Source organism: Psammomys obesus, unplaced genomic scaffold (assembly GCF_907164565.1).
Source record: "Psammomys obesus unplaced genomic scaffold, mPsaObe1.curated_primary_1811, whole genome shotgun sequence".
Taxonomy (NCBI): domain Eukaryota; kingdom Metazoa; phylum Chordata; class Mammalia; order Rodentia; family Muridae; genus Psammomys; species Psammomys obesus.
The window spans coordinates 13556318-13582179 of NW_026596125.1; the positions used below are offsets into that span (position 1 = coordinate 13556318).

General features: G+C 37.4%; 1 protein-coding gene across 4 annotated transcripts in view; it reads left to right on the top strand.

The window, feature by feature from the left end:
* Pdcd4 (programmed cell death 4) overlaps positions 1–25842 on the top strand; it is a 26444-nt gene extending 602 nt beyond the window's left edge. The window contains exons 1-13 of one of the 4 annotated variants that reach the window (XM_055630126.1): positions 55–475; positions 2826–2849; positions 2987–3093; positions 4694–4996; positions 6460–6554; positions 7230–7343; positions 15260–15481; positions 16824–16921; positions 17704–17818; positions 21594–21701; positions 21931–22041; positions 22603–22742; positions 25085–25842. In XM_055630126.1, the coding sequence (XP_055486101.1) occupies positions 3051–3093; positions 4694–4996; positions 6460–6554; positions 7230–7343; positions 15260–15481; positions 16824–16921; positions 17704–17818; positions 21594–21701; positions 21931–22041; positions 22603–22742; positions 25085–25145 (1410 nt within the window). In that variant the 5' untranslated portion in view covers positions 55–475; positions 2826–2849; positions 2987–3050 and the 3' untranslated portion in view covers positions 25146–25842. Of the gene's footprint in view, positions 1–54; positions 476–2825; positions 2850–2986; positions 3094–4693; positions 4997–6459; positions 6555–7229; positions 7344–15259; positions 15482–16823; positions 16922–17703; positions 17819–21593; positions 21702–21930; positions 22042–22602; positions 22743–25084 lie in introns of those variants that run through there. The other 3 variants (XM_055630125.1, XM_055630124.1, XM_055630123.1) reach the window with 3 other exon arrangements.
* The last annotated feature ends 20 nt before the right edge of the window (positions 25843–25862 follow it).

A 25862-nucleotide genomic window follows, 5' to 3' on the forward strand; every position in this document is an offset into this window, starting at 1 on the left:
CCGACGCAGTTGGACGCGGGGGACGGGACGGTAGGAGCCGAGTGAGGAGCGGACGGAGGTCGGGGTCCCGCAGGAAAGCCGCTGGGCGGTGCGGCCTCGGGGTCAGCTCCTCGCCGCCCCCGCACCGGGGCCCTCGGGAAAAGTAGAGCTCACCCGGAGGAAGCAGCCGAGGAGGGAGCCCCTTCTGTGGACGCACGCCGTGGGCGCTGCCTGAGCTGCCCGGGACTGTGGAGGGCCTGGAGGGCGTGTTGGTTGTGTTCCCCCGACGGCCGCAGAACTGCAGGCCTGGCGCGCTCCTGGCCCCCTCGGGAACGGCTCTGTCGTCTCCCCTCGGCTGTGTACGACCCCAAGTGCAGCTCCGGCCTGGCCGAGCGGTGGGGGTGAGGCCTACACGCTGCTTTGAAAACAGTTTGATAGTTTCACAGTTGGAACATTCTCCTTGAGTTAAAGATTTGAGACGTTGGGAAGTCCATATGTATGTATATATATGTATATGTGTATGTATATATATATATATATATATATATATATATGCATGTTTTAAACGAGGTTTTAGCGAATATGTTCGTACTAGTATTTATACCCATAATGTGCGTGCGCTATATATGTATGTGTATCGGCACATACATATAATACACGTGAATGGTTATCTGGTTAGTTATTTTCTGGTGTGGTGCTATTAAGGGAAAATAACTTGTTAGGATTGCAAAAAATAAATGTACATGGTTATTTTCTATAGTGGTTCCTTTGCATTATTGTGGTGGAGTGCTTTTAGCTGCAAGTTGCTAATTAATGGGATTATATCCCAGGGAAGAATAATTTGCTAGTTAACATATGGTCTAAACTTGACTTCCAAAAACATCAGAGTAATTTATGGGGTATTTAGGAAATGCACTGGAGAACAGTTAATTTCACCCTTAATTTTTTTTTTTTTTTTTAGCTATATGCATAGCTTTTTTTCTCATTGGAAAGGATTTTGTATAAATTAGTGTGGAGCAAATGGAGTTTAGATTTTTTTGCTTTGCCTTAAGTTTGAGGTAAGCATTTTAAGGATTTTTAAATTGAAAAAAAGAAAAAAGCCTCCTACTGAAGAGTGTACAACTACTGTCCTTCAGAGCAGCTGTGACGCTATCAGTGTGACTGGGTTCTTGATTGCTTGATCAAGGTGTCGTGGCCTGGAGGTAGAAGTTTGTTGTTGTCATAATTATTTGATCCAGTACTCTTATCTGGGGTCGTCGTTCCCTGACAGCTGTTTTCTGTATCCTAGCGTAGTTATTCTAGTGTTTGGAAAGCAGTGGTTAGCAAGTGGTGCTGCAGCAGGTCTCCATTGGCATGAAGTGCTTTGTGTTGACTCCCCCTAGGTCTTCCTCTAGGGCACTGTAACCTTCTCTACTACTCACAGGCTCTGGGTTCAGCTGTAGTTCTCCCACTGTGCTGCTCTTTCCCCTTGCACAGATCGCTTACTCTTTCTGAATCTCTTGAATTGTTTGTGAATACATGAAGTAAGTGAAATAATGCATATAAAATTCAGTTTGGATTATAAAGGGCTTGATAAGCATTATATATAATCTTTTCCCCTTTATTAAGCAGATGCTGCCGAAAATATTTTCTAAAAGATTATATTTGAATCAAGAATGAAAAATCTTGAGAATGTAACTTTAGTTACACTCCAATCATTGCATATGTGCCAGATTTCCTATAGCACTGAAACTCATGTGTGTACCGAAAGGAAGCAGAATGTGGCATTTTCAGCCATGGAAAGTTCTCATTTTTTTGCGTTTCCAAACTATACTTGGTCTTATATCTTCATGAATCTCTATATATCTATTTTAAAGTTCGTTTTTCTAAATCCTAAGGTTTTTTTTTTTTGAAAGTAAAACATTGGGAAGACACTCTTTAGACCTACATGTCAGTTAATTCTGAAAAGAGTTAGAAAATGATTTTACCATGCTCTGATTCTCAGGCAGTATGATAACATCTTGGTGTAGCCTAAGAATTATGAGGTCACTTCAACTTAAGATGTTATACTTGTTTCACAAGTTAATACCCTTTTTGGAGAAAAAGAATGTAAACCCAAAGGGGTCCTGTGCATGCTATCACTAAGTTCTATCACCTGTTGCCACCTCTCACCCGGCACTTATGGTGTCTCTTTGTAGGTGTTAAGCTCCTGAGTAGCCAGCTTTTATTTCTTCCTAAAGTGGGCTTTTGAAAATTTTAGAATATAAAGGCAATATGTTAAAAATAAGTCACTTAGTAGAAAAGGTACTTAAAATTGTCTTCCTGTTTCAGTGCCTTACGGAAAGACAAAGGTAATGAAATGATAGCTGCTTCTGCTTTCAGATACTCTATGATGTGAAAGATAAATACATAAAGTTCTTGATTAGCCAAAACTGTTGTTTATATTTTAGAGTAACTAAGTTTTTGTTACTTGACCCTCTCTGTGGTATACAATTAATTTTAAGACTATTAAATGTGGGCTGGAGAGATGGACCATGGGTCAAGAGTACATAGCGTTGTTCCAGAGGACCTGAGTTCAGTTCTGAGTGTCCACGTGTGTTAGCTCCAGGACCACAGTGCCCTCTTCTGGCCTCCACAGCTACCTTTACACATGTGGCTTACACACACACACACACACACACACACACACACACACACACGGGTGGGAGCAATAGATTCGGTGTGTATGTTTCTTTAAGTTGAAAGGAATGTGTATTGTAAATCTTTAAACCCCATGTTTAAGGGATTCATTGACACATGCTGAAATAAGTATTTTATCTCAAGTTTTTTTTTTTTTTTTTTTTTTTTTTTTTCCCTTTTTGGCTCAGAAAAGCTTGTGGAGAAATTTGGAGGTAAGTATTAGATTATTTTTGAAAGGATAGCAAACTTTTAAAAATGGAATTAGACATTTTCACATCAGTTGACTTTACCTTAATTTTGTCAGCTTAGAAGATGTTGAAACTTTTTCTTTTCTTTTTTTGAAACATAGATTCTAAAGGACCACTTCCATTTAGTAATTTGTGTATAATCAGTGCAAGCGAAATTAAGGAAAAATGGATGTAGAAAATGAGCAGATACTGAATGTAAACCCCACTGGTAAGTAGTATCCAAACCCTATCTTGTGAGCAGACTTGAAGCTATTCCATATTTTCTGTGAAAAAAATGAGTAAAACTTTTAAAGTATTTTCTTATGCATGCTTACGGTATCACACCTCTACAAAAAGACATTTCAAAAGACAAGATGACATAGAGTGAAGTTTGCACATTTGCATTGAGTATGGTGCAGTTAGCAGGGGCAAAGTGTTCCATGGCAGTGTTTTACGTAGTGAAGACCTTTACGCTTTGTTTGAGATGTGACAGACTTTGAGAGAGTTTCCCGTAAGGGCAGGCTGTAGAAAACCAGTCTCTTCAGTTTGGAGAATGTTGTAAAGATGGAGGCCACAGAGACAGCGCCTAATGAAATACTTTAGTATACTGAATGTGTTTTGTTTTTCTTATTAAAAATTGGCTCCCCTCCCCCCCCTTTTTTTTTGCTAGGAATCTAAAAGGATTGAACACACCCATGGTTTTTAGATTAAATTTTAATTTTAAACCATCACAAAATTCAATAAAATCATATATATCAATTTGATCCATCGTAATTATAATTAGGCATCAAACAGTTTGGAATGAATTCAGTAGCTTTTCTGACTTAAATGTTTTCAGAGTGAGACTGAGGTGGTCATGTGATCTTCACAGACATCGGCGATAGGGAGGGAGGAGAGTGCTCTGGTACTGTTGACAGAAACCACAGTCTAGCAACTGCCCCTTCTTTGAGGCTATGACCCGGGAAAGGCGTTATGAAAGAAGCAAAACATCAATTGCTGTGATGAGTTAAATGATGATCGTATGAGCATTTAATGTTACTGTGGCTTGAGTTTTTAGGAAGGTTTTCATGGAGGAAGTGAGATCTGGAGTGTATTTTGAAGAATTTTGATAATGTTTTAGTTCAAATGACTTCTAAGCAAGAGACCATTTGGAATACTTTTTGGTGCTAATGTGGCAACTTGTATAGACTGGAAACTTTCCAGAGATAGAAATTTAGGGAAATAAATTAGGAGTTTTGAGATGATGATTCTAAGAGCATTCCTTATGTTGAAGGCAGTCAATTCCACAATTCCACAATTCCACATGATTGCATATTTGCCACATATATACTGCAGGCTTTTGCAGAGTTACTGATGCTTCCTAAGTGTTTGTAACTGGACAGGGCATGTTTGGGAAGTAGTTCTAAATACACTCTGAGACTTGATTTCTTCATCTGTATAAATTGCTGAACTTGTAGTGTCCAGTATGGAGTCTGAAAAGCACAATAGACATTCTGTGTAGTCTACCTGCCTTGTCTCAAGAGTCTTCGTCTTACTGTCTGACTTGTAACTCTTTGCTCACAGGTCTAGCTTTATGTTCTTCATACTAAGATTTTATTATTCAAATGTGCAATAACTTCTCTTTAGAAAACCCTATTAAAATTCAGTACCTTCATTTAATGGGAAAATAAGTTAATTTGTCCTTTATTAGATTAAGACATTTGAAATTGCTAGACTGCTACTAACCTAAAAAATGTTCATTTCATATGTAGTAACCAAATTAAATTATACCTGACATAACAGTGGATACTGGAAATACTTAGTTAGGTTTCTTTATTTTCTCTTTTAAGATCCTGATAATTTAAGTGACTCTCTCTTTTCTGGTGATGAAGAAAATACTGGCACTGAGGAAATAAAGAATGAGATAAATGGAAATTGGATTTCTGCATCCTCTATTAATGAAGCTAGAATTAATGCTAAAGCAAAAAGACGACTACGGAAAAACTCCTCCCGGGACTCTGGCAGAGGCGATTCAGTCAGTGATAATGGCAGCGAAGCAAATAGAAGTGGAATAACTGTGCCCACCAGTCCAAAAGGAAGGTTGCTAGATAGGCGTTCCAGATCTGGGAAAGGAAGGGGGCTGCCAAAGAAAGGTTAGTGTGTGCCATGTGGGAAATCCCAGCTCCTGTGCTAAAAGGACAGAAGCATAAACAGTCCTAAGGTTTTATGGGTTGCATTTGTAATTAGAGTAGAACTGAAGGACCATATCACTTTTTCTTTAGGTTGATTCCTTTTTCTTTGGAGTAGAAATTTTTCTTCCGTCCACCCCCCAGCAAAATATAGTAAACATTGATGCTTTTAGTTACAAATTTTATACACACTGTGAGAGTGGTTAGATTTATCATAACTGTTATCGGATGAATCTAGCTATGTCCATTGTTAAAAATCATACCTATACATTTGGTAACATAATCTGTAGCTCTGGGTCTGAGTTCTCTTTAGTATTGCTGCTGGAGTGCTGGAGTGGATTGGTATACTGAGAGACACCTGAAATTCATTGAATGAACATTTTTTAGCTTCTATTTGTAGTAGGATTTCGCTGGAATTAGTAGATTGGACTGGGTTTTGAATGGTTTGAATTATACACTTAAGTCTCTGATAATTTGTGATGAAAGTGCTTGGAAGGAAGGGAAAATGAAAATGGAGATTGAATTTTAGCATCTTCTATTAATGAACCTAGAACTAATGCCAAGACAAAAAGATAGTTATGGAAAAGTTTTTTTTAAAAGGGGAGTAGAGAAAGATAAATATATTAACAACACAGATACAATATAGTGGTCTTTGCCAAATTATTTTGTGAATAACTCCATGATCATTTGAATCAGAATGATACATAGTTATCTGATTCTGGTCTGCTTTGTTGGCAAGGATTATATTCCAGGTACATAATGAAAATTTAAAAAGGGAGCAATGGCATTATGAAGGCTTTTTAAAAAGTTATCATTTTAGACAAATTTGGCCTTAGGAAAATTCTACAGTAGGTTGATATGGAAAAGCAGCTTGCTGAGTTGATGTACTCTTTGGTCTGTATACACAAGTAGAGAGACAGTTGTCAGGGCTGTTAATTCTCACATAGCAATTAGTAATTTGTTAACATACTGCAGATTTCAAGGTATAGTTTAATGTGTACTTCATGTGGAGGAATATTAGACATTAAAGCATTTGGTGGTGGTCATTATGGTTCTTTGTGGAATAATTTGTCATATGTTGAGGTTTTAATGCCACATTTACTGGCCTACCATGTTTCTTCTCTTTCTTCTTTTTCTGATTCCAAGAAATATCAAACTTTAGAGCTTCATCACAATGTCATGTTCTGAAGGCTGTGATATGGCTGTTACTCAGATTAAGAAAACATTTTAAAGAATCTGCCTTAGTTTCTAGCTAAGTTATTTTGAGTTGCTACTTTTGAAAATAGATAATCTATTATTGAAAAAGTGATCTAAATAGGAATTTCAAGTATAATTCTCAATTGGAAAATACTTAGCATAAGAATTTTCACATTTGAAATTATTCCAGATTTTGATTAATATTTGTGAACCATCATCTGAACTTTCAGGTGGTGCAGGAGGCAAGGGTGTCTGGGGTCCACCTGGACAGGTGTATGATGTGGAGGAGGTGGATGTGAAAGATCCAAACTATGATGATGACCAGGTACCAGTTATTATTCTTATATATATACTCAATGTTTGTGAGAGTTCTTGATTTTTTCACTCATAAGCTTCTCAAGTGACATATGATCAGATATCAATGCACTGTAGTTATAAAGGCATATGCAGTATGTATGCAAAATTATATATACTCGGTACTTTCTGGTTACTAATTTATTTTTAGATTAAAAAGTAGTTTTTCGATAGTAAAGTGTGTATAATTTCCTCTTGATTTTTGGGAGTCAAGATCAGGTCTTTATTGACTTGGTACTAGTAGTGATGGTGAAGGAGTTCTCTGGGGTTTATGGGTCACAGGCCGTAGGTTCCCTTTCAGAGTCACTATTTTGCATGAGAACTAATATATGTGTTGTTCTGGGGACACATGCATTTTCTATCATGCTAACACTTAGTAAGAAATGTTTTAGTGATTCATTGTCAAGTTCTGCTTTTTAATGGAAAGATTTAAGAAGTATAATTGGTATCGTGAACATACTTCCAGCTTTACCACTGCCACTGTATAGACTCACAGGCAGTCTTCTCTCATTCTTTACTCCATAGAAATGATTTGAATAGGTGGAATATCTTTATCTTGTCTTACTGATAATCACTAACCAGTTGGAGTATGAAATGATAATTTCAGTTTAACTGAGTATTTAATTTATGATCCTCCTTTTTACAGGAGAACTGTGTTTATGAAACTGTAGTTTTGCCTCTGGATGAGACAGCGTTTGAGAAGACTTTAACACCAATTATACAAGAGTATTTTGAGCATGGAGATACGAATGAAGTTGCGGTAGGTTTTAAGCTGCAGGGACAAACAAACAAACAAAAAACCCATTATAAACAAAACATATTTAGAAAATGAGTTGGCTCACTCTGTGGAGAGGTTTAGATTTCTTTTTTTTTTTTTTTTTCATTTTTGACAACAAAAAATTTCTTAACCAAGAAGGGAGTGGGCTGGACGTGGTAGTTTATGCCTAAAATTCCAGGACTGGAGAGGTAAAGGTAGGTAGGAAAGTTTTGAGTTTGAGGCAAGTCTGGGCTACATAGGGCTTCAAAAGGAAAAAGAAAAAGAGGCATAAAATTTTATGGTTCAATAATTTTTCTTATGTATCTTTGGGCTCTGAGGAAACGTATATGCCATTTCTCTCTGGGGAAAATAATATAACCACTATTTTAGTACATTTATAGCCTCTGGTTTTATAATCTAAAGAATTTTAGGGAATTTATAGACTCTGTGAAACCTCTGTAGGGGCCTCAGTTAGTACTGCCTGATTGTTTTTAATGAGATTAAAATGTGTCTGTACATTTATATACACTTATAGATTTATATACATTATAATAATTTAATAAATAACATTTATATATTTAGAAAATATATTTATGTATTTATAAACTATATATTTATATACATTATGTACATTTATAAAAGCAACATTTATACAGAGATATGGAAAAAGAATGTATACAGGTAAGTTTTGAATCCTAATTTGTATGGGAATATTTAATGGGTTTGTAGTGAATTGTTCATAAAGTAAATCTAGAAGGGTAAAATTAAATACCTGGTTTCATTATAATTATAGGCCTGAAATAGAACAGTAACTAATTGGAAGGCATTTATAATTCTTAAAGTCCAAGCTGGACTTTTTTGATTTTGTTTGTTATATAGGTTTGGTATCTTTGGATACATAGAATTGCAGTATATAATTGCAGTATATAAAACAGGTACTTGTTTATTATACACTAATGTGTGACAAACTTTTTCTGGGGAGACTCAACACACAATCGTCTACTGAATCCATAGGGAACCAATGACTCCAAAGTATAGCTACCCCAAAGTCCAATTTTGTGAACCAGTGACTCAAAGACAGCTGCATCACCAAAGGCCTAGCACTCTAGCATGGGTGACAGCTGGCAAAGCTGACAAAGCTGACAAAGCTGGAGCACACTGCACAGCCTGCAGACAGCTGGACAGATTGGAGAGTGCTCTTTCCAGGTGCCTCATTTGCTCTAAACCTCTTGTAGGCAGCTTGGCTGGTTTCTGCTCTTCCAGGCTGCTGGTCTGGTCTTGTCTCAAAGGTGTTTGTGTTTTTCCTCTGTAAGTCTTTGCAGTTTGGCCTTGCTCACTCTGGCAGGGAGAGATGTAATGAATCTGATCAGTTTTAGGGACTTTTCTGAAGCTGTTTTGAGTTGTGTATTTTGCTGTTTAAAGAGCTTTCCTGCAGGATGGGATATTTTAAGTCTTAGAGGAAACTGTTATACAACATTTCACCCCTTACTCCCGCTCTTACATTTTTTCTGCCTTTCTGTAGTGATCCCTGAGCCTTGGAGGGGTTGACTACAGATGTCCCCCTATGGCTAGGAAGTGCCACATATGTTACCTGTTTTCAGGAGCTTCACCGGTGGTTATGAGTTGAGGCTGATAACATACGGTGACTTATAGGTGTAAACAACGTTTAGAAGGCAGTTTGACAGAAGTATCACATCCATTAAAAACAAACAAACAAACAAACAAACATACAAGTTGCTTCCCCACTGGACTTAGGACCTCCCTAGCTGCAGGCTTTTGTCTTGGCTTACAGTACCAGATGTGAACTCTTATTTTGTGGTGTACGCTTGAATCCAGTTGGAAAATTGTTGGTCTTACCTGTGACAGCCAAGTCACTATTGCACAAGCAGACACATCCTGTCTAGAGTGTTACAAGGTCCATAGCCAAGCAGGAATGCTGGTGACAGTTCTCAACCAGCAGCCTGCATGGCCTTTTCTGGCACTGGGAAAGCCAGCCAGCTGAGTGGGAGTTTATGGTTCAGTCTCAGCTTAATCTGTCCATGTGCTGTAGCCAGAACATGCAAATGCAGTGTTTTCAGCAACAGGGTCTTACCATCTAGTACTGATACACAACCAACAGTAATAGCAGTGGGTTTTACGATTTGTGGGGCCTCGTGGGCTTCCCTAGCCAACAACTCACATCCCTGGCATTGGGGTTTTCAGTCAACAATCCCTAAAGCTTCTGGGAGTGTCCTTTTCCACTCATGTAGGGAACTGTTTGGATGTTAACTCTTTAGCTGATGGTTCAATTACTGGGGGATGCTCAGCAGCTTCAGAGGTCAGGGCTCCTGGGACAGCCTCCATGACAGTCATGATGCAGCTTGTATACCCACCTCTCACTGCCCTAGGTATGTTTGCCACTGACATAGCATTTGCTTCTATGCAACACCAGAAAGCAGTTTGGCCAGGAGGCCTTCAGTCTAGCTCTTTATTGGGCAACCTGCTTGTAAGTCACTAGGGTAAAAACCAGTTGTAGATTGTTGCCATGCTTTAAATAACACTAAACAGTTGCTGTTCTTTTGCTGTGCACCGAGCTTCTGCTCCTTTCTATAACAGACCAAAACCCTAATGGAATTTTGCTTTGGTTGCTTTTGCAAGCCCCCAGCTATAGTCTTATCAACTTCTGGTGATTTCTAACAGGAAGAGACATTGGGTTGGTGGGGCACACTGCTATTTAGCCTGTCCTACAATGATCTAAGCCTGCTCAAAAGCCACTTGAGCATTTCTGTGCCAATCTCATGTAACCCCTTTCATTAGCAGTTTATAGAGAGGATGGACAGCTTGGACAAGATAAGGTATGAAATCTGCTAATATCCTAAGAGCTCCCCAAATGCCTGTGACTCCTTTATATTTGCAGGCTTAGTCTGTTGTAGGATTTTGACAGTAATGTTGTCAGGTATCATATGTGTCTTACCAGACTAGATCATCATACTGCCAAGAATTTTACACCTGTGCCTGGCTGTTGCATTTGTGGCTTGTCTCCCATCTTTATCGAAGGGACTAGTATTGGCTCAAGATACCCCAAGACCAAGTTCTCAGCAGAAAGCAGATTTATTTTTCCTAGAGGGACAAAGGGCAGGGAATAAGAAACAATAACAGGAGATAGAGGAAGAGGGAGAAGGGGGGGAAGGGCTATTTGTGATGCGGTGGGGGAGCCAGGACGATGACAAAAGGTTTCTAGAGAGAGAGGAGACAGGTGTGGCCCATAGGCAAATGGCAACTGTATAGGTAAAAGGAGAAACCCTAACCCTGTTAGGATGAGTGTTTAATTTTGATTGGGTATGTTAATTAGGTGAGCAAAAGGGGCTTTTGATTGCTGGGGCTTCAGTGCTTTGATAGCTGGGTCTACATAGTCAGTCTCAGGGGGAAGTGGCCAAATAAGGGAATCAACCTTGAGGGCTAGCTCTAGGAATGTAATCTAATTTTTTTTTTTTTTTTTTTTTTTTTTTTTTTTTTGAGCAAGGCAGAGGGAATGTGGGAAAAGGGCAAGGCCTGCCATAGCCATGTTTGCTCTGTTTAGGCTATCTAGAGTCCTTTCAGTCATTCCTGTAGATGGATCTATATGCCCTTTAGGTACATTATCAGATCTCCAAAAACACTCAGCATTATGTCATCTATACAACAAATTTTCCAGAGGATGGGCAGGACAAGGTGACACTCAAGTGCATCAACATGTAACAAAGAGGGGGCTACAGAGATAACTGTGGTGAAGCGTTCTGAAAGCCTATTGTAATCTCTCGGAGCCGGAGGTTCACAAGTAGAGACACTAAAGTAGGACATAAGCAAGGTCCAATACAGCAGAAGGTTCCATCCATTTGTATCAGTTGCTTCTTCCACAGATCAAGACTGGGTACAAAACATGGATGAGAGACACTAACTTAATTTACTGTTATTCCTGTTTCTAATCCTGGAGCTTTTCTATGGAGTCTCCCTACATTTCTCCAAACCTGAGAAACTCAGTAGTCTGACTTATTCTGCTCATAACTACTCATGGCCAAAGGTGAATGCTCTCCCCTGCTGCATATGCTGCCCTCCCTTGGTCAGAGTGGTCCTGGGTTGGCATAGTGGCTGTAAGCCTTTCCATTCACCATAGTGGTCTTTTGGATGGAGTCGTAGCTGGGCAAACCATCATTGTCGTTAGCATAAGCTTTTGCTGGAGGGAAATGTACCCTTTTTTAAGTCTTGGGGAGATAATTACCATCCCTGGGACAGGCTTGATCATCTTCACCTGTATTGTTGTATCATGGGTGTCTTCTATGAAGACAGGCTAGAAAGCAGTCTAGACGCCTCCTAGGAGATATAGTGAGACAGAATCCCACCACATAATCTCAGACCTCTTCTCTGCTTTGTCTTCTCTTCCAGGCTCCTCTCACATTACAGACATCTTGTTATAAGCCGCTGAGATCTGTCAAAGCTCTTCCTACTTTATAAAGATCTTGTGCCACCAGAGGTCTCAGCAAAGCCACTAATTCTCCATACCAGCCATGAGGTCCCTGCTGGATCAACCTTTCCTTTGACTTCCCTGTGAACACAGTTCTACCTGCCCTGGGGAACTGGGGTTCACACATAGCTCCTCTTACTCCGAGTTCCCTCAGTAGCACCTCTCCCTTCTCTTAGGTACTTCAGCCCCTGCTGTTTATGGAGACCTCAGATGGAGATAGCCAAGTGTTCTAATGGCGTTCGTAAGCCAGTCCACTAGACACCGATTTCCCTCACACAGTCTCAGAGTATGCAGGGGTGGGAAGTTACATCACTCAGTTTTCCTGTCTCCACAGTAGTCTGAGCCCGTCCTCTCCCATGTCCCACAGCCTCACAAGCCAGGCTGAAACAGGCTGTTTTGTTACTTGCTTAAAAGTTTTTCCTAATTCCAGAAGTTCAAGTGCTGAGTATTTCCTGATCACCTTAGTTTTTTGCATTAGACCGTGTTCTGGGTCATTGATTTTTCCATTAACAGTTGGAACTCTAGAGTATCTTCTGTCACTTTTACCATAATCTCTTCCTCATTCTGAATCTTCCTATGGGTTCCAAGGTCTTGGCTCCTAGGAAGAGCTTTTGAGCATGGATCTAACTTGCTGTTTTCCTTCTGGTCCCCAAACCTTAAGAAGCAGCAAGTCAGTACCTCCATCTCATCCTCTTGTTTATCTAATTTACTTGCCATATTAGAGGCTAACATGGAGGGTGCTAGCCATAACTCCCTTTCTTGTTGTAATTGCTTCTCTTTACACAAACAAGTTCCTGTTTGGCAGCTATCTCAGCCTCAGGTCCATTTCTAACTACACATAAGAATGAACAGGCAACCTCTGTGCTTCTTCTCTGCTAATGTTAAAGACTTCAACATTTCCTTTACACTGTTGATTTTCAGGATTCCTAAGGCTGTGACCTTTTACATGTTTTGGTGACACCCTTAACTGTTAAATTATTTCATTGCTGCTTCATAACTGATTTTTGCTACTGTTATGAATCATAATGTAAGTATCTGATCTGCAGGGTAGTTGCTATGCAACCCTAAGGGGTTGTAACTCACAGGTTGAGAACTGATGCTAAAATTTTAACTGTTTTCATAGCATATCCCTATCCCATGGTGTACCCCATTTATCAAGCATGCATGCCACCTATACTCTGTAGACATAGACTCCTGTCCTGGAGTTCTCCCACAGACATTACTAATCCTGATGGCTTGGTCTTAGTTGCATGTCTCATTACCAATAGCAAGAACCATGCAACCTCTTACATAGCACAAAAATGCAAACACTCTCCATAAAGGCAAGGACCACTGTATCAGAATATCCTCCACTGATGCTCCACCCTCAGGCTTCTCAGCTCTATTTCCATGCCTTGTCAGGGCTATGCACTCACTCCTCCCAGCTCATCTTTGGTACTCTCATGTCTCTGTTTGGGTGTCAGTTATGTTGCGTGACAAAACTTTTCCTGGGGAGACACAACACACATCACCCCGGATACAGAAACCATGACAGACCAAAGTACAGATAAACCGAAATCCAATTTGCTGAACCACTGATGTTTATTGGGGTTACTTTCAGGAATATGGATGGGGTTTACTTAGAGGAGAAGTCACTCAGACTGCTCTACTACCAAAGCCTACTCTAGTGTAGATGACAGCTCACAAAACTTGGAATGTGGAGCACACTGTATAACCTGTAAAAACAAGTTGGAGAGTGTCCCTTCCAGGTGCCTCAGTTGCTTTAAACCTCTTGTGTACAGCTGGTCTGGTCTCAGTTGTCTTTGTAGCTTAGCTTGGCTGTGCTTATTTGTAGATTGACTCTGTTTACTCTGTAGGTAAAGGCCTACTGAATATGGTCAGTTTCAGAGACTTCCTGAAGCTTTTTTGAGTTGTTTAACCTTGTTAAAAGACCTTATCAGGCTTTTTTTTTTTTTTTTTTTTTTTTTAAAAAATCCTTGTTGCTTTTTTTTTTTTTTTTTTTTTTTTTTTTAAGAGATGCCTGGTGACACGTCTTTAGTCCAAGCACTTGAGAGGCAGAGGCAGGGGGATCTCTGTGAGTTTGAGGCCAGCCTGGTCTACAAAGGGAGTTCCAGGATACCCAGGGCTACACAGAGAAACCCTGTCTCAAAAAAAAAAAAAAAAAACCAAACCAAAAAAACAAAACAAAAACAAAAACCCAAAAAAACAAAAACCCAAAACCAAACAAAAAACCTAAAACCAAACAAACCAAAAGCAAACAATAACAAAAAACAAAGCTACCACTACCAAGAAACCCTAAAAAAGACATAAACAAATAAAAGAGTTTCTCTGCCTGATGTAATATTTCAATCTTGGAGGAAACCCTTAAAAACACATGCCATGTGGAGAGATTTGTGACCTGTGATTCCTCCCTTGGTCAAGGTTGGTTAGGTAAAGGAAATGATAGGTGAATATTCAGTTCAGAGGAAGAGCTTAAGTTTAATGAAGGTAAGGACTCTGATATTTGAATCTCCACCTGTTGAGCGGTTGTGTCCTGTGGCTGTGTTAAAGGCAGTGCTGTGGAAGTATAAAATAGAGGTCAGGAAAGAGGTGATTCTAGCCATATGAAAAGATACTTAGGAATTTGAGTTTGCCACATCACAGTTGAAGATTATCTTTAATGAGTATGACGTTTAAAAGTGCAGTTGAGGAAGAGGAAAGGGTGTAGAAAAAGATTACTAACCAGGATAGTACTTAGGGGTAGTACTTAGTACTTAGTGGTATTGGCATTCTCCTAGTTGTATATTGTGGTTTAAAAAATTTCAAGAAAACTTAAAAAGTCGGCAGTGTTAAGTAACCACATCAGAACTCTTTCTGTAAGGTTATGTATATTCCACTTTGGGTTATTTTGAGAATCAAATGAAGTGGTATAATGCTTGATAACATTGATGAGTTGAATTTTTTTATTCCATCATTTAAAACATTAATCCCACTTAAACACTAAACATAGCTCTGGCTGATTTGGAACTCACTCTGTAAGATCAGGCTGGCCTTGGACTCTGAGGTCTTCCTGTCTCTCCCTCCTTAATTGCTGGGATTTAAGGTATGGAACTCAAAACTCAGTCTTAAAGAGAAAAGTTTTAACTAGACTATATATAGAGCCTGTATAAAAATGAATTTCTTCACAAATGTCTGTAAAGTATTTGTAGAAATAATAGTGATAGATTTCAAAATAGATGATTAGTTAATTAGGTAGTTGAATGAACTTTTCCACCCTTCTTCACATCCCAAAAGTGTGTATGTTTGGGCAGTTAAATGTATCATTGTTTTAGACCTGCTAAATATGACTGTTGATACTAGTAAAGAAAGGGAGGTGTAAAGATAGACAAAAAGCACGACTATAAAAATAATATTGTGCTGAGCTATAGTGACAAGTAATTATCTTCATTCTTTTAAACAGGAGATGTTAAGAGATTTGAACCTTGGTGAGATGAAAAGCGGAGTGCCCGTGTTGGCAGTGTCCTTAGCATTGGAGGGGAAGGCCAGTCACCGAGAAATGACATCCAAGCTGCTTTCGGACCTTTGTGGGACAGTAATGAGTACAAATGATGTGGAAAAATCATTTGACAAGTTGTTGAAGGATCTGCCTGAATTAGCATTGGATACCCCTAGAGCACCACAGGTTAGTTAGTACTTGTTTTCTTTCTGTTCATTTCCTTTCTCTTCTACACAATGATAGTAGAAATAATACATGCTCCTAATAAATTTTAATAGCTGTAAAGGAAATGACCTACATTTCTTACTATACAACATAGCTGTGCATATTTTTAGGTCTTTTTTCCTAATTTTGTTTATATTTTCTGTACTATGTAGTAAACCAGGGGCTACCCATGTGTCGGCACATGCTCTACCACTACCTAGCCTTTCTGCTGATTTCAAACAGCCTTGATGAAATGAAACTAGGTTTTACATCTTACTGCTTTTCCATCCAGCTCTGATAGTTTTTAGGTCATATGGACATGTGAATTTTCTGCTCATGTAGTTTCTATCATATAGAAGAATCTTAAAAATATAAAATATAAATGTTTTTTGCTGTGTGATTTAAAAACAGTTACAAGCAATAGCTGTTCTGTTTTGTAACCTTAAAAACATGTAATTGCTATTTATTAATATTTGCATATAATTCCAGTTTATAGAGAGTTTGTAAATATTGTGTCTGTAGCAGGCAGTTTCTATGAGTCAAAAATGGACTTAATAACCTTCCCCTTTTTATATATACCCTTAAAAATGATCATCTGAGCTCATATTAATTATAGAGTCTTTGATGCATAAAAACCAAAATGAAGAAAGGCAAGGAAAAATCTCCAACATAAATCTGTTAACATTTGATAACTTATTTTTCATTTCTAGATTTTGGTTATTTATCAGTGTCCTTTTACCTTTGTTTAATTAGAACATGGAATTGTACCACATACACTGTTTTGTACATTTGATTTTTCTTACAAAAATGTGGCAAATTTTTCCTGTGGCCCCATAGTGTACTTTGCCTTTTATGTACTACTTAAGCATACTTTTACTGTTAGACGATAAGGTTGTTTTCAGTTTCTGTAATAAATTTTGCTATGATCAGACTTTGAAATTGACATTTATTTTTGCATAACTTTTCTGTACCAGATAAATTTTATAGTTGGTTGAGAAAACATTCTGGGTTATTTTATTTAAGAAAAGAGATTTTTCCTTAACTTTTAAGTCTTTGTAGTAGATATTATTGATCATATGTTAAGAATGAGGCAGTGTACAAAGTATTGGGAATTAAGTAGTGAGAAAAACATGTACCTCTATCAGTCCTGATGGTGTACCTGAAGTCAGTGTACACCACACATAACAAGTAGGTGCTTTGCATGTCCTAACGTGTTTTAGGATTGTGAATTTAGCCAGTTTTTATCATTTATACATTTCAGAATTGTGTCCTAATAGAGATTTATTTTAGTTTTTTTAATACAATTTTTTTTCTTATTATATAGTTGGTGGGTCAGTTTATTGCGAGAGCTGTTGGAGATGGAATCTTATGTAATACCTATATTGATAGTTACAAAGGAACTGTAGATTGTGTACAGGCTAGGTAAGTAAATTAATGTGTGCTACTTATAATTTCAAAATGGGAAATTCTGCAGCATCCTGTAAAATGACACTTGTATTAATCAAATGTTGGGAACATGTATTTGTCATTTATTCTTCACTGTTAAAATATTGTTGGTGTGAAATAATAGGAAGATGACAGCAACAAAATGCAGTTCTGAGTTAAATTATTAGGTTCCCTCTTTTTAAGCCACCCTTCTCTGGGCCTCAGTTTCCCTACTTGTAAAATGAAAGCATTGGGTGTGTAGTGTTCACAGAACCTTCTGGTTCTCACCTGAAGTTTTTTAGTGTTTTAGTAAGAGTTGCCTTAGTGAACCTTGTTTAGTATTATTTTGTTCTTTGATTTAGTGAATTATAAGCCACATGTATTGTTTGACTTTTTGAAACTTCCTGAAGACTTAGACTTTAGACAGCCATGCCGTAGGCTTTCCCAAATAACAGATGCTATTTCATGGGCTACTTCAGGTCCAAGTAGAACAATCTCCCTGGGTGGGAAGAGTGAATCTATATGAAAGTTGTATATGAGGTGTTCCTTCCTGGCTGCAGTTCAGTTATTTTACAAGTACTTTTGATTTTTTTTTTAAATGAGAAATGGATGTAAAAAACATGAAAACAATTTTTTTATTTGAAAAGTTATTTTCAAAAATTATATTTTTGTTACATGAAAGTTGTCAGTACACATGCAGTTTCATAAACTTTATTGATAGTGTGGCATGTCTGTGTATCAAATGAAACATTTTTTCTTTGTCCTTGTCTCTTTGATAGAGCTGCTCTGGATAAGGCTACTGTGCTCCTGAGTATGTCTAAAGGTGGAAAGCGCAAAGACAGTGTGTGGGGGTGTGGAGGTGGGCAGCAGTCTGTCAATCACCTGGTCAAAGAGGTACTTACCATCGTTGTTTTCAGCTTATATGGATTCCTTGGAAAGATAAAGCAACAAAACTGCTAGGTGGTATTTTTGTGGGCAAGAATTCAATTCAGTCATGTAGCTGCAAGTACAAAACTGAATAATCTATGAATTAGAAAAAATTATCTAATTGTTGTTTGTGCTTTTTTTTTGTTTCCCCATTTTTTGTGCTTCAATAGCATGACTACTAAGAGGTCATTCATGAATATAAGAATGTTGTCTGTGAACGTTTAAGGGATGAGTAGTTACAAGGCTGTCCGTGAGTGTGTAAGAAGTGCCTGGAATCTTGTTTGTGATAGTATTTAGGCTTAAGTTGAAATGCTGCTGAGGGAAGACTATTTGTAACTAGTCAATATATGTTATATGTGAGCAGTTTGAGTATCCTGAAATTATAAGTTAGGAATTATGAACATTAGAGTAATCAGAGTGCTAGAGCTTCGTAAGGATGTTCACTACATTTTTTAGAAGAAAAGTAATTGAGTTATCTCATTAAAATGCAAGATTTGATTCCTATGGATTTTCCTCTGGTGTCTTATAACGAATGGAAACAATGTAATCTAACTGCAGATTTTTGAGATTGCAGTTAGAAGGTTTTGTAGTTTATATGCTTGTTTTAGTGTATTCCTTTTCATTTTGTTTTTTCAATTAGATTATTTTATTTTAAAGACAGGGTTTTCTGTGTGGAGCCTTGGCTGTCCTGGACTTGCTTTGTAGACCAGGCTGGCCTTGAATGTAAGATCTGTCTGCCTCTGCCTCTGCCTCTCGGAGTGCTGGGATTACAGGTGTGCACCACTGCTCTTGGCTCCATTAGTTTTTTTTTTTTTTTTTTTTTTTTGGTGTGTGTGTGTGTATGTATGTATGTGTATGTACATGTTCATGTGTGTTTTAGCCCAGAGGTCACTTCAGGTGTTATTCCACCTTAGTTGTTAAGACATAGTCTTTAACTGAGACTTTACCCATGATGAGGCTGCTGGATAGCGAGCCCACGTGTCTCCTTGTCTGTGTCTCTAATTGTGAGAGTGGAAGCATGCCACACCCAGTTTTTACATGGGTTATGAAGATCAAGCTAAGGTGATTAAGCTTACATGACAAGCACTTATTTGAATGAGCTCTCTCCTTAACTCTCATGTATCTGGTTTAAGTGGTAAGCAGTTTAAACGGGTAGTTAGAACATGGACCATCCTTGTTTTTCATGTTAGAGTAGATAGGTCAGGTCATGACTGTAATATATTTTAAAAATTTGAAGAATTACAAAATAAAATATAAAAATTGTTATAGGCAAGGAAGTGCAATAAAGGGCATTCTGACTAGAAATGAAGATGTAAAACTAGCTGTTTTCAGTGCAAGTGCCATGTAGATTAAAGAATCCAGGTGAATCCACAAAGAAACTCCAAAAATCCAAACCAAATATTGACCAATAGTTTGGCAGAATTTCATGATACAAAATCAATACATGAAATTCAGTTCTTTATACATTAGGATTGAATGAATAATCAGAAATGCAAATGTAACTATATTCATAATAGCATAAAAACAGAATATGATTAAAATTAACAAAGGAAATTTAAGTTTTATACACCAAAAGATGCCACATTTATGGATTATTTGATAATATTATAAATATGGAGATACTCTCTGAAGGTGATATTTTGAGAAATTGATAAACTCTTAAGACTATAAATAATCTCAATTAAAATAGACAGGAAATAAAACCAACAATATATGACATTATTTTGGATAATCATTTAAATGGAAGCAAGCGTCAAGTAAAAAGACTTGAGAAATCTTTACATGGTTTTGTGACTTATTTGGAAGACATGCATTGAATCTGATGGGGAATGTTTGTTTTACTTTTTATAAAAACATCTTTTATAGATTTATGTATATGCCTGTGTGCTTGCCTGTCTGTATGTGCAGCATGTGTGTGTGGAGGCCAGAAGAGGACTTTGGATTCCCTGGAACTAAATTTAGGGGCATTTGTGAGCGACTGTGTGGTGCTGGGAACTGGAGCCAGTCCCCTGCGAGAGCTGCAAGTGATGCCGGCCACGGAACTGTACTTCATTCAGCTCTGTGTGTTCCTTAACAAATGTAACGTAAACAGTAACTATCTTGTAGTTTAGTGAAAGTGCTTCAGATATTTAATGTTATATTAAATATATGGTACACAGGTTTACGTTAAACATTCTTTGCGTGGAGTCAGTGTGTGTGTGTGTGTACAGTGTGATGTGGTGCACTCATCTGAGCTGTGAGTTTCTGTGTGTGTGCACAGGCACGGACAGTAGCTGTCTCCCTCTCTCACCCTCCACCTCGTGGCTTTGTGATAGGGTCTGTCACTGAACCAGAAGTTGGCTCTTTTTTCTTGACCTGCCGGCTAGTGAGCTTTTGGGATCCACTTGGCTCTGGCCAGCAATGCTGGAATTACGTCAGTACAGCTGTTCTTGGTTTACTACTTTATGTGAGTTGTGGAGCTTCTGAACAGTGGTCCTCATGCTTGCAGTGCAAGCACTCTTACCACTGAGCCATTTACCCAGCCTTAGATATATACTTTAAAAAAAAAATTTCTAATTAGGATGTAGTTTAGTGGTAGATTTTTACTTTACTTTTTATGAAGATAGTTGAAGTTGAGGATATTTAGATAAAATAATCTTATTCATCCAGTCAAAATTCACCTGGTGCCACTAGATACAAATGTGATTTTCCCAGATAATTTGTAAGGAAGATTATTTGTAGTTGAAGATCTTTTGCTGAAATAACATTTACCAGTTTTTTTTTTTTTTTTCTTAGAGCCATAAATGACACCCTCAAACTTTAGTTTGTTTGGAAGTCAAGAATTGTGTCTCTTGCTGTGAACGAAGCTCACTTACTGAATGTTTTTATTTTTTAAGTTAAGGGTTTAATATGTTTGGGTGCTTTACCTGTATATAAGACTGTGTAGCACGTATTTGCAGTGTTTGTGGAGGCCAGAACATGGCTCTTACTATGTAGTTGTCAACTACCATGGGGGTGCTGGGAATTGAACTTTGGTCCTCTAGAAGAGCATCTAATATGATGTTAACCACTGAACAATCTCTCCAGCCCCACTGGGTGTTTTTAGATACTGAGTTTCAGATCGTCAATTTTAGAGAAAAGAGAAACTATAGAAATGTTTGGCCTTATAGTAATACCCCATTAGCTTATTTTTTGGCTTCCATTGCATTAAAATCATCCTGATATTTTCTGGCATCTTGAAATGATGAGACTAAGTTATTGCCCTCTAGAGGTATTAAAAAAACCCTCTGCCCTTTAAAAAATTATTTTAATTAGATATATGTGTGTAGATATTGCATGTAAGTTAAGGTGCCTATGGAGGACAGAGATGCAGGATCCCACGAGCTGGAGTTACAGGTTGCTGTGAACCATGTAACATGAGTGATGGGAGCTAGCGTCAGGTTCTCAACTGCTGAGCTGTCTCTCCAGTCCCTGCATCCCTTGTTTTTAACAGGATACATTTGAGCAGTGAGGAAGGTCATCTATATTATAAAACCTACTTTCATATACCAGAGATTCCTTAGAAAACCAGGTGCTGCTTTATTTTATAATTGAACCATTCAGAGCCATGGAGTTTACTTTTTAATTATGAAAAACTTCTTTCATGATACTACTATGCCAAATTCCTATGTTCAGTATTGGTAGAAATGTAAATAAATCATTTAGGCAAGTAAACATTCTTAAAAATTAGAAATTCTAACATTTCAACTTTTAAATCCAATAGATTGATATGCTGCTTAAGGAGTATTTACTCTCTGGAGATGTATCTGAAGCTGAACACTGCCTGAAGGAACTGGAAGTACCTCATTTTCACCATGAGCTTGTATATGAGGTAAGATTACATTCTCACAACAAAGAGGATTGTCAGGTGTTCCTTCTATACCACAGGTGACCAATGATTCTTTAATAATATAGATTTTTAATATTAAAATAATTTACAAGTTTATATAATCATTACAAAAGCATATAATCACTAGAGGAGAGATTGGATATGTTTTTAGGAGCAGTTTCTAAGGAATTGATCACCAAAAGTTCATTTACTCTTTCTGTTCAATTTTTAGGCCATTGTAATGGTTTTAGAGTCAACTGGAGAAAGTGCATTCAAGATGATCTTAGGTTTATTAAAATCCTTGTGGAAGTCGTCTACCATCACCGTAGACCAAATGAAAAGAGTATGTTGACATTATTTTAAAGTATGTTTGTAAAAGTTATGTACCGAATTATATGATTGAATAAGGGTTATGAATTGTTAATGAAAGTTTCATTTAGGGCATGTGTAGTATTGTGCCTATAGATTTTGTTTGGCTTTTTTATATTTGTGGAAAATAACACTTCAGGGTTTATTTTTTTGACTCTTTAATATTGTTTAGTTTGTGACATGTGATATGTTTGTATGTATGTATGTACACACACACACACCTACACATATATTTTCTATCTAGAGAAAACACTTAAATTACATTTCTTAAAATTGTGTTTTATGAAATGTTGGTGAAATTATCTACATTTTTATACAAGATAGTAAATGTAGATGAGAAGTAGATAGGTAATTTGCTTACTGTCTGACATTTGCCTGGAGTTGTTTTGAGAATCTTTAAAAGAATACAGGTTTAAGGTTCAGATCTGACTTATTTTGCCATTTTTCACTGTATCAGTTTATGTTACAGTGATGTGTTGTTTCCAGGAATACATTTTTATACATGCTAACAGTTGTACATGTAATTTTGTTACAGGGTTATGAAAGAATTTACAATGAAATTCCAGATATCAATCTGGATGTCCCACACTCATACTCTGTGCTTGAGAGATTTGTGGAGGAATGTTTTCAGGCTGGAATCATTTCTAAACAACTTCGAGATCTTTGTCCATCAAGGTACTTCATTTAAATAATACCTTCTCATTAAAAAAAAAATACTGAATGAGATACTTGGGGAAAAGCTAAGGTAGTTTTTCATCATTCTGTTTGTCAGAAAAATGAAGTGTCTTTTTTTGAAGTGACTGGAAAGCAAGAACCTAGAGTTTATAGACAGATAAGTGTGAAGCTTTTTTGTTGCTTGCAACTGTCATTCAGAGGAAACTAACTTTATAGTGTACATGTTTACCAGGATGCTACTAAATGTTATTTTAGAGTAGGTATTACCACCAGTCACATGAGAAAATTGAGGATCATGTAATAAACCTTCAAGGTCTCATGACTAGTACATTAACTTTTTTGGACTTTAAAGGTCTAAACTCTTTGCCGTACTTGATAGTAGCTTCCTTTGCTGCACGTGATGGAAAAGTGACAGTGCTAGAAACTGCATGTGGGGATGATTTTCTTTGGAGGGAATTATATTTGTACTCTAGGATGTAATTTAAGAGTTGATAAAGGCTTTTCTCCTTAAAATTAATAAGCTTGTAATATATAATAAGTTAAATACTTATTTGGGGCCAAAACTTACCTTTTGTATACATTATTTTGGTTTATTTTTTTTTGAAGTCTGAAAAATGTAAGCTTTGTTTATTTCTGTTTTGTGAACTCTCAGAAAAGCTATTGTCTAGGTAGGCTCCCTTGCTCTAAAAAGTTTAGAATCTTAATAGAGGAAGATGGTGAAAAATGAGTAGAAATGTCTGAAAATATAGATTTGGGCTACATGTCGCGTGTCAGGTGGCATCAGTGAAATGTCCCTCTTGGCGAGGTCTCTTGTTCCTCAGTGAATCCCTGGACTTAATGTAGTCTTCCATCCAAGAACAGAGTAGATACCTGTCTACTTGTGGTTGCTTTTAGGGTGTTCTTGAAGGCTTGTGTTTGAAAGTCTGATTTTAATTGGGGCTTCTCTAAAGAGTCATTTGAAGAGTTCTTACAGTTGAATAGCATATACCAAAGAGCTTTGACTTTTGTCCTCTTATGTTTTTCCTTTTTTGTGTTAGGTGTACGTTTAGGTGTGATCTTGCATGCTTGTACATGTTGGTCAGGGGACAGAGTGAGGGGTTATCCCGTACCGATCTGTTTGCACTTAATTATGTAGGCTGCTGGACAGTTGTACTCTAGTTACAGGCAGCTAGAGCACAGTTTACTTGGTTTCTTGAGTTTTCAAACGACAGTCAAAAATCCCCAGATGGGGCATATAGGCTAGAAGATATTAGATTTTCATTTGGTTATCTGTACTCTGATTTTGATTTTCCTAAGGCCAAGTAGAAAATCACTCGTTAAGATTTACTTATTTGTTTGTTGTATGTGGATTTGTGTGCTTACGTCATATGTGGGTCACAGCATAGTTTGTAGGAGTTCATTCTGTACTTCCATCATGCTGTGTCCCAGGATTGATCATTAGGTTTGCTAACAGGAGCCTTTACTTGCTCTGAACCACCTTGCTGGCCAAATGTGGCTATTTTGATAAGTTTTTTTTTTTTAATTTATTAATTACACTTTATTCATTATGTATCCCCCCATAAGCCCCTCCCTCCTCCCCTCCCGATCCCACCCTCCCTCCCCTTTCTGCATGCATGCCACTCCCCAAGTCCACTGATAGGGGAGGTTCTCCTCTTCTTTCTGATCTTAGTCTATCAGATTTTGATAAGTTTTACAGTTCCATCTTTCATAATTCTAATTCATGTTAAAAGTTGTTTGGCTCTTTTTTTTTTTTTTTTTTTTGGAGACAGGTTCTTTTGTGTAGCTTTGGCAGTCCTGGACTTGATTTCTAGACCAGATTGACCTAGAACTCACAGAGATCCAATTGCCTCTGCCTCCCTGAGTGCTGGGGTTAAAAGTGTGTGCCACCACACCTGGCAGATCACTTGCTTTCAAATAAGGCAGATTATAAATGCTAAAGTCTAAGTAAAATGTCTTCGTTTTTCTACTTTAACTTTCATTAGTAAGTCCAAGTAGATTAAGTTTATTAGTAATTAAGCATTTATCTAAGCTACTTGTACTTAACTAATAAACTTAATCTAAAAATTAAAACAAAAGTTAAAATAGAAAAATGAAGACATTTTACTTAGACTTTAGCATTTATAAGTTATCTAATATTTTATAAAACATCTAGTAAGTCTAGAATATGGGTTTTTTTTTTTTTTTTTTTTTTTTACAAACATCTTCTCTAGGGAATTCAGAGTGGCTAGCCTTAAACGGCAAACCCTTTAAGTGTTAAGCATATAAGCAGGAGAGTCAAGGTTTTAATGTTTTTCATTGAATCAGATGTTTACCTGATTTTGTTTTTGTTCTTTTTATTACAGGGGAAGAAAGCGTTTTGTCAGTGAAGGAGATGGAGGTCGTCTTAAACCAGAGAGCTACTGAGCACAGGAACTCTTACAGCCTTAGGTGTTACAGAGTACAGACCTGAATTGTAAGAGTTGATAGCACAGGGTTTTTTGTTTTGATTTTTTTTTTTTTATTAAGAATTTGTTTTGGGTACAAGGCATTTCTGAAATTTTATAAACTTACATTTAATGGGAATTTTTGAAGGAAGTATTTTCTTTTTCTTTTTTTTATTTCCTTTGAGGGGAAATTAAAGGAGGGATAGAAGAGTAACCACTTCATTGTGGACTATACTGATAAGCTACTTTTTCTAAGTGCCATGTTTATGACCTAATCATTCCAAGTTTTGCATTGATGTCTGACTGCCACTCCTTTCTTTCAAGGACAGTGTTTTTTGTAGTAAAATCACTGGTTTATACAAAGCTTTAGTGAGGGGTGAAGTGAAGCTACTAAACCCCGTTTTGGCTGCTGCTGTGGAAATGCTGTGCTTTGAGAGTAAACACAGAGAACACACACACACGCACGCACGCACACACATATTTTTGTCTTAAAGAATTTTTAAAAAACGAGTTAGTCATGAGACTTTTTCATCTTTCCAGGGAACATATTGATTGGTCTTAAATACTAGACAGTTAAGTAAATGGTGGCTGGAACATCTATTTTTCTACAAAACCGGAAAAATGAACCTGGTTCTACAAGAATGTACAACAAAATAAAACATGTGAAGCAGTGTTGATTCTTTAGTGGGAGTACATT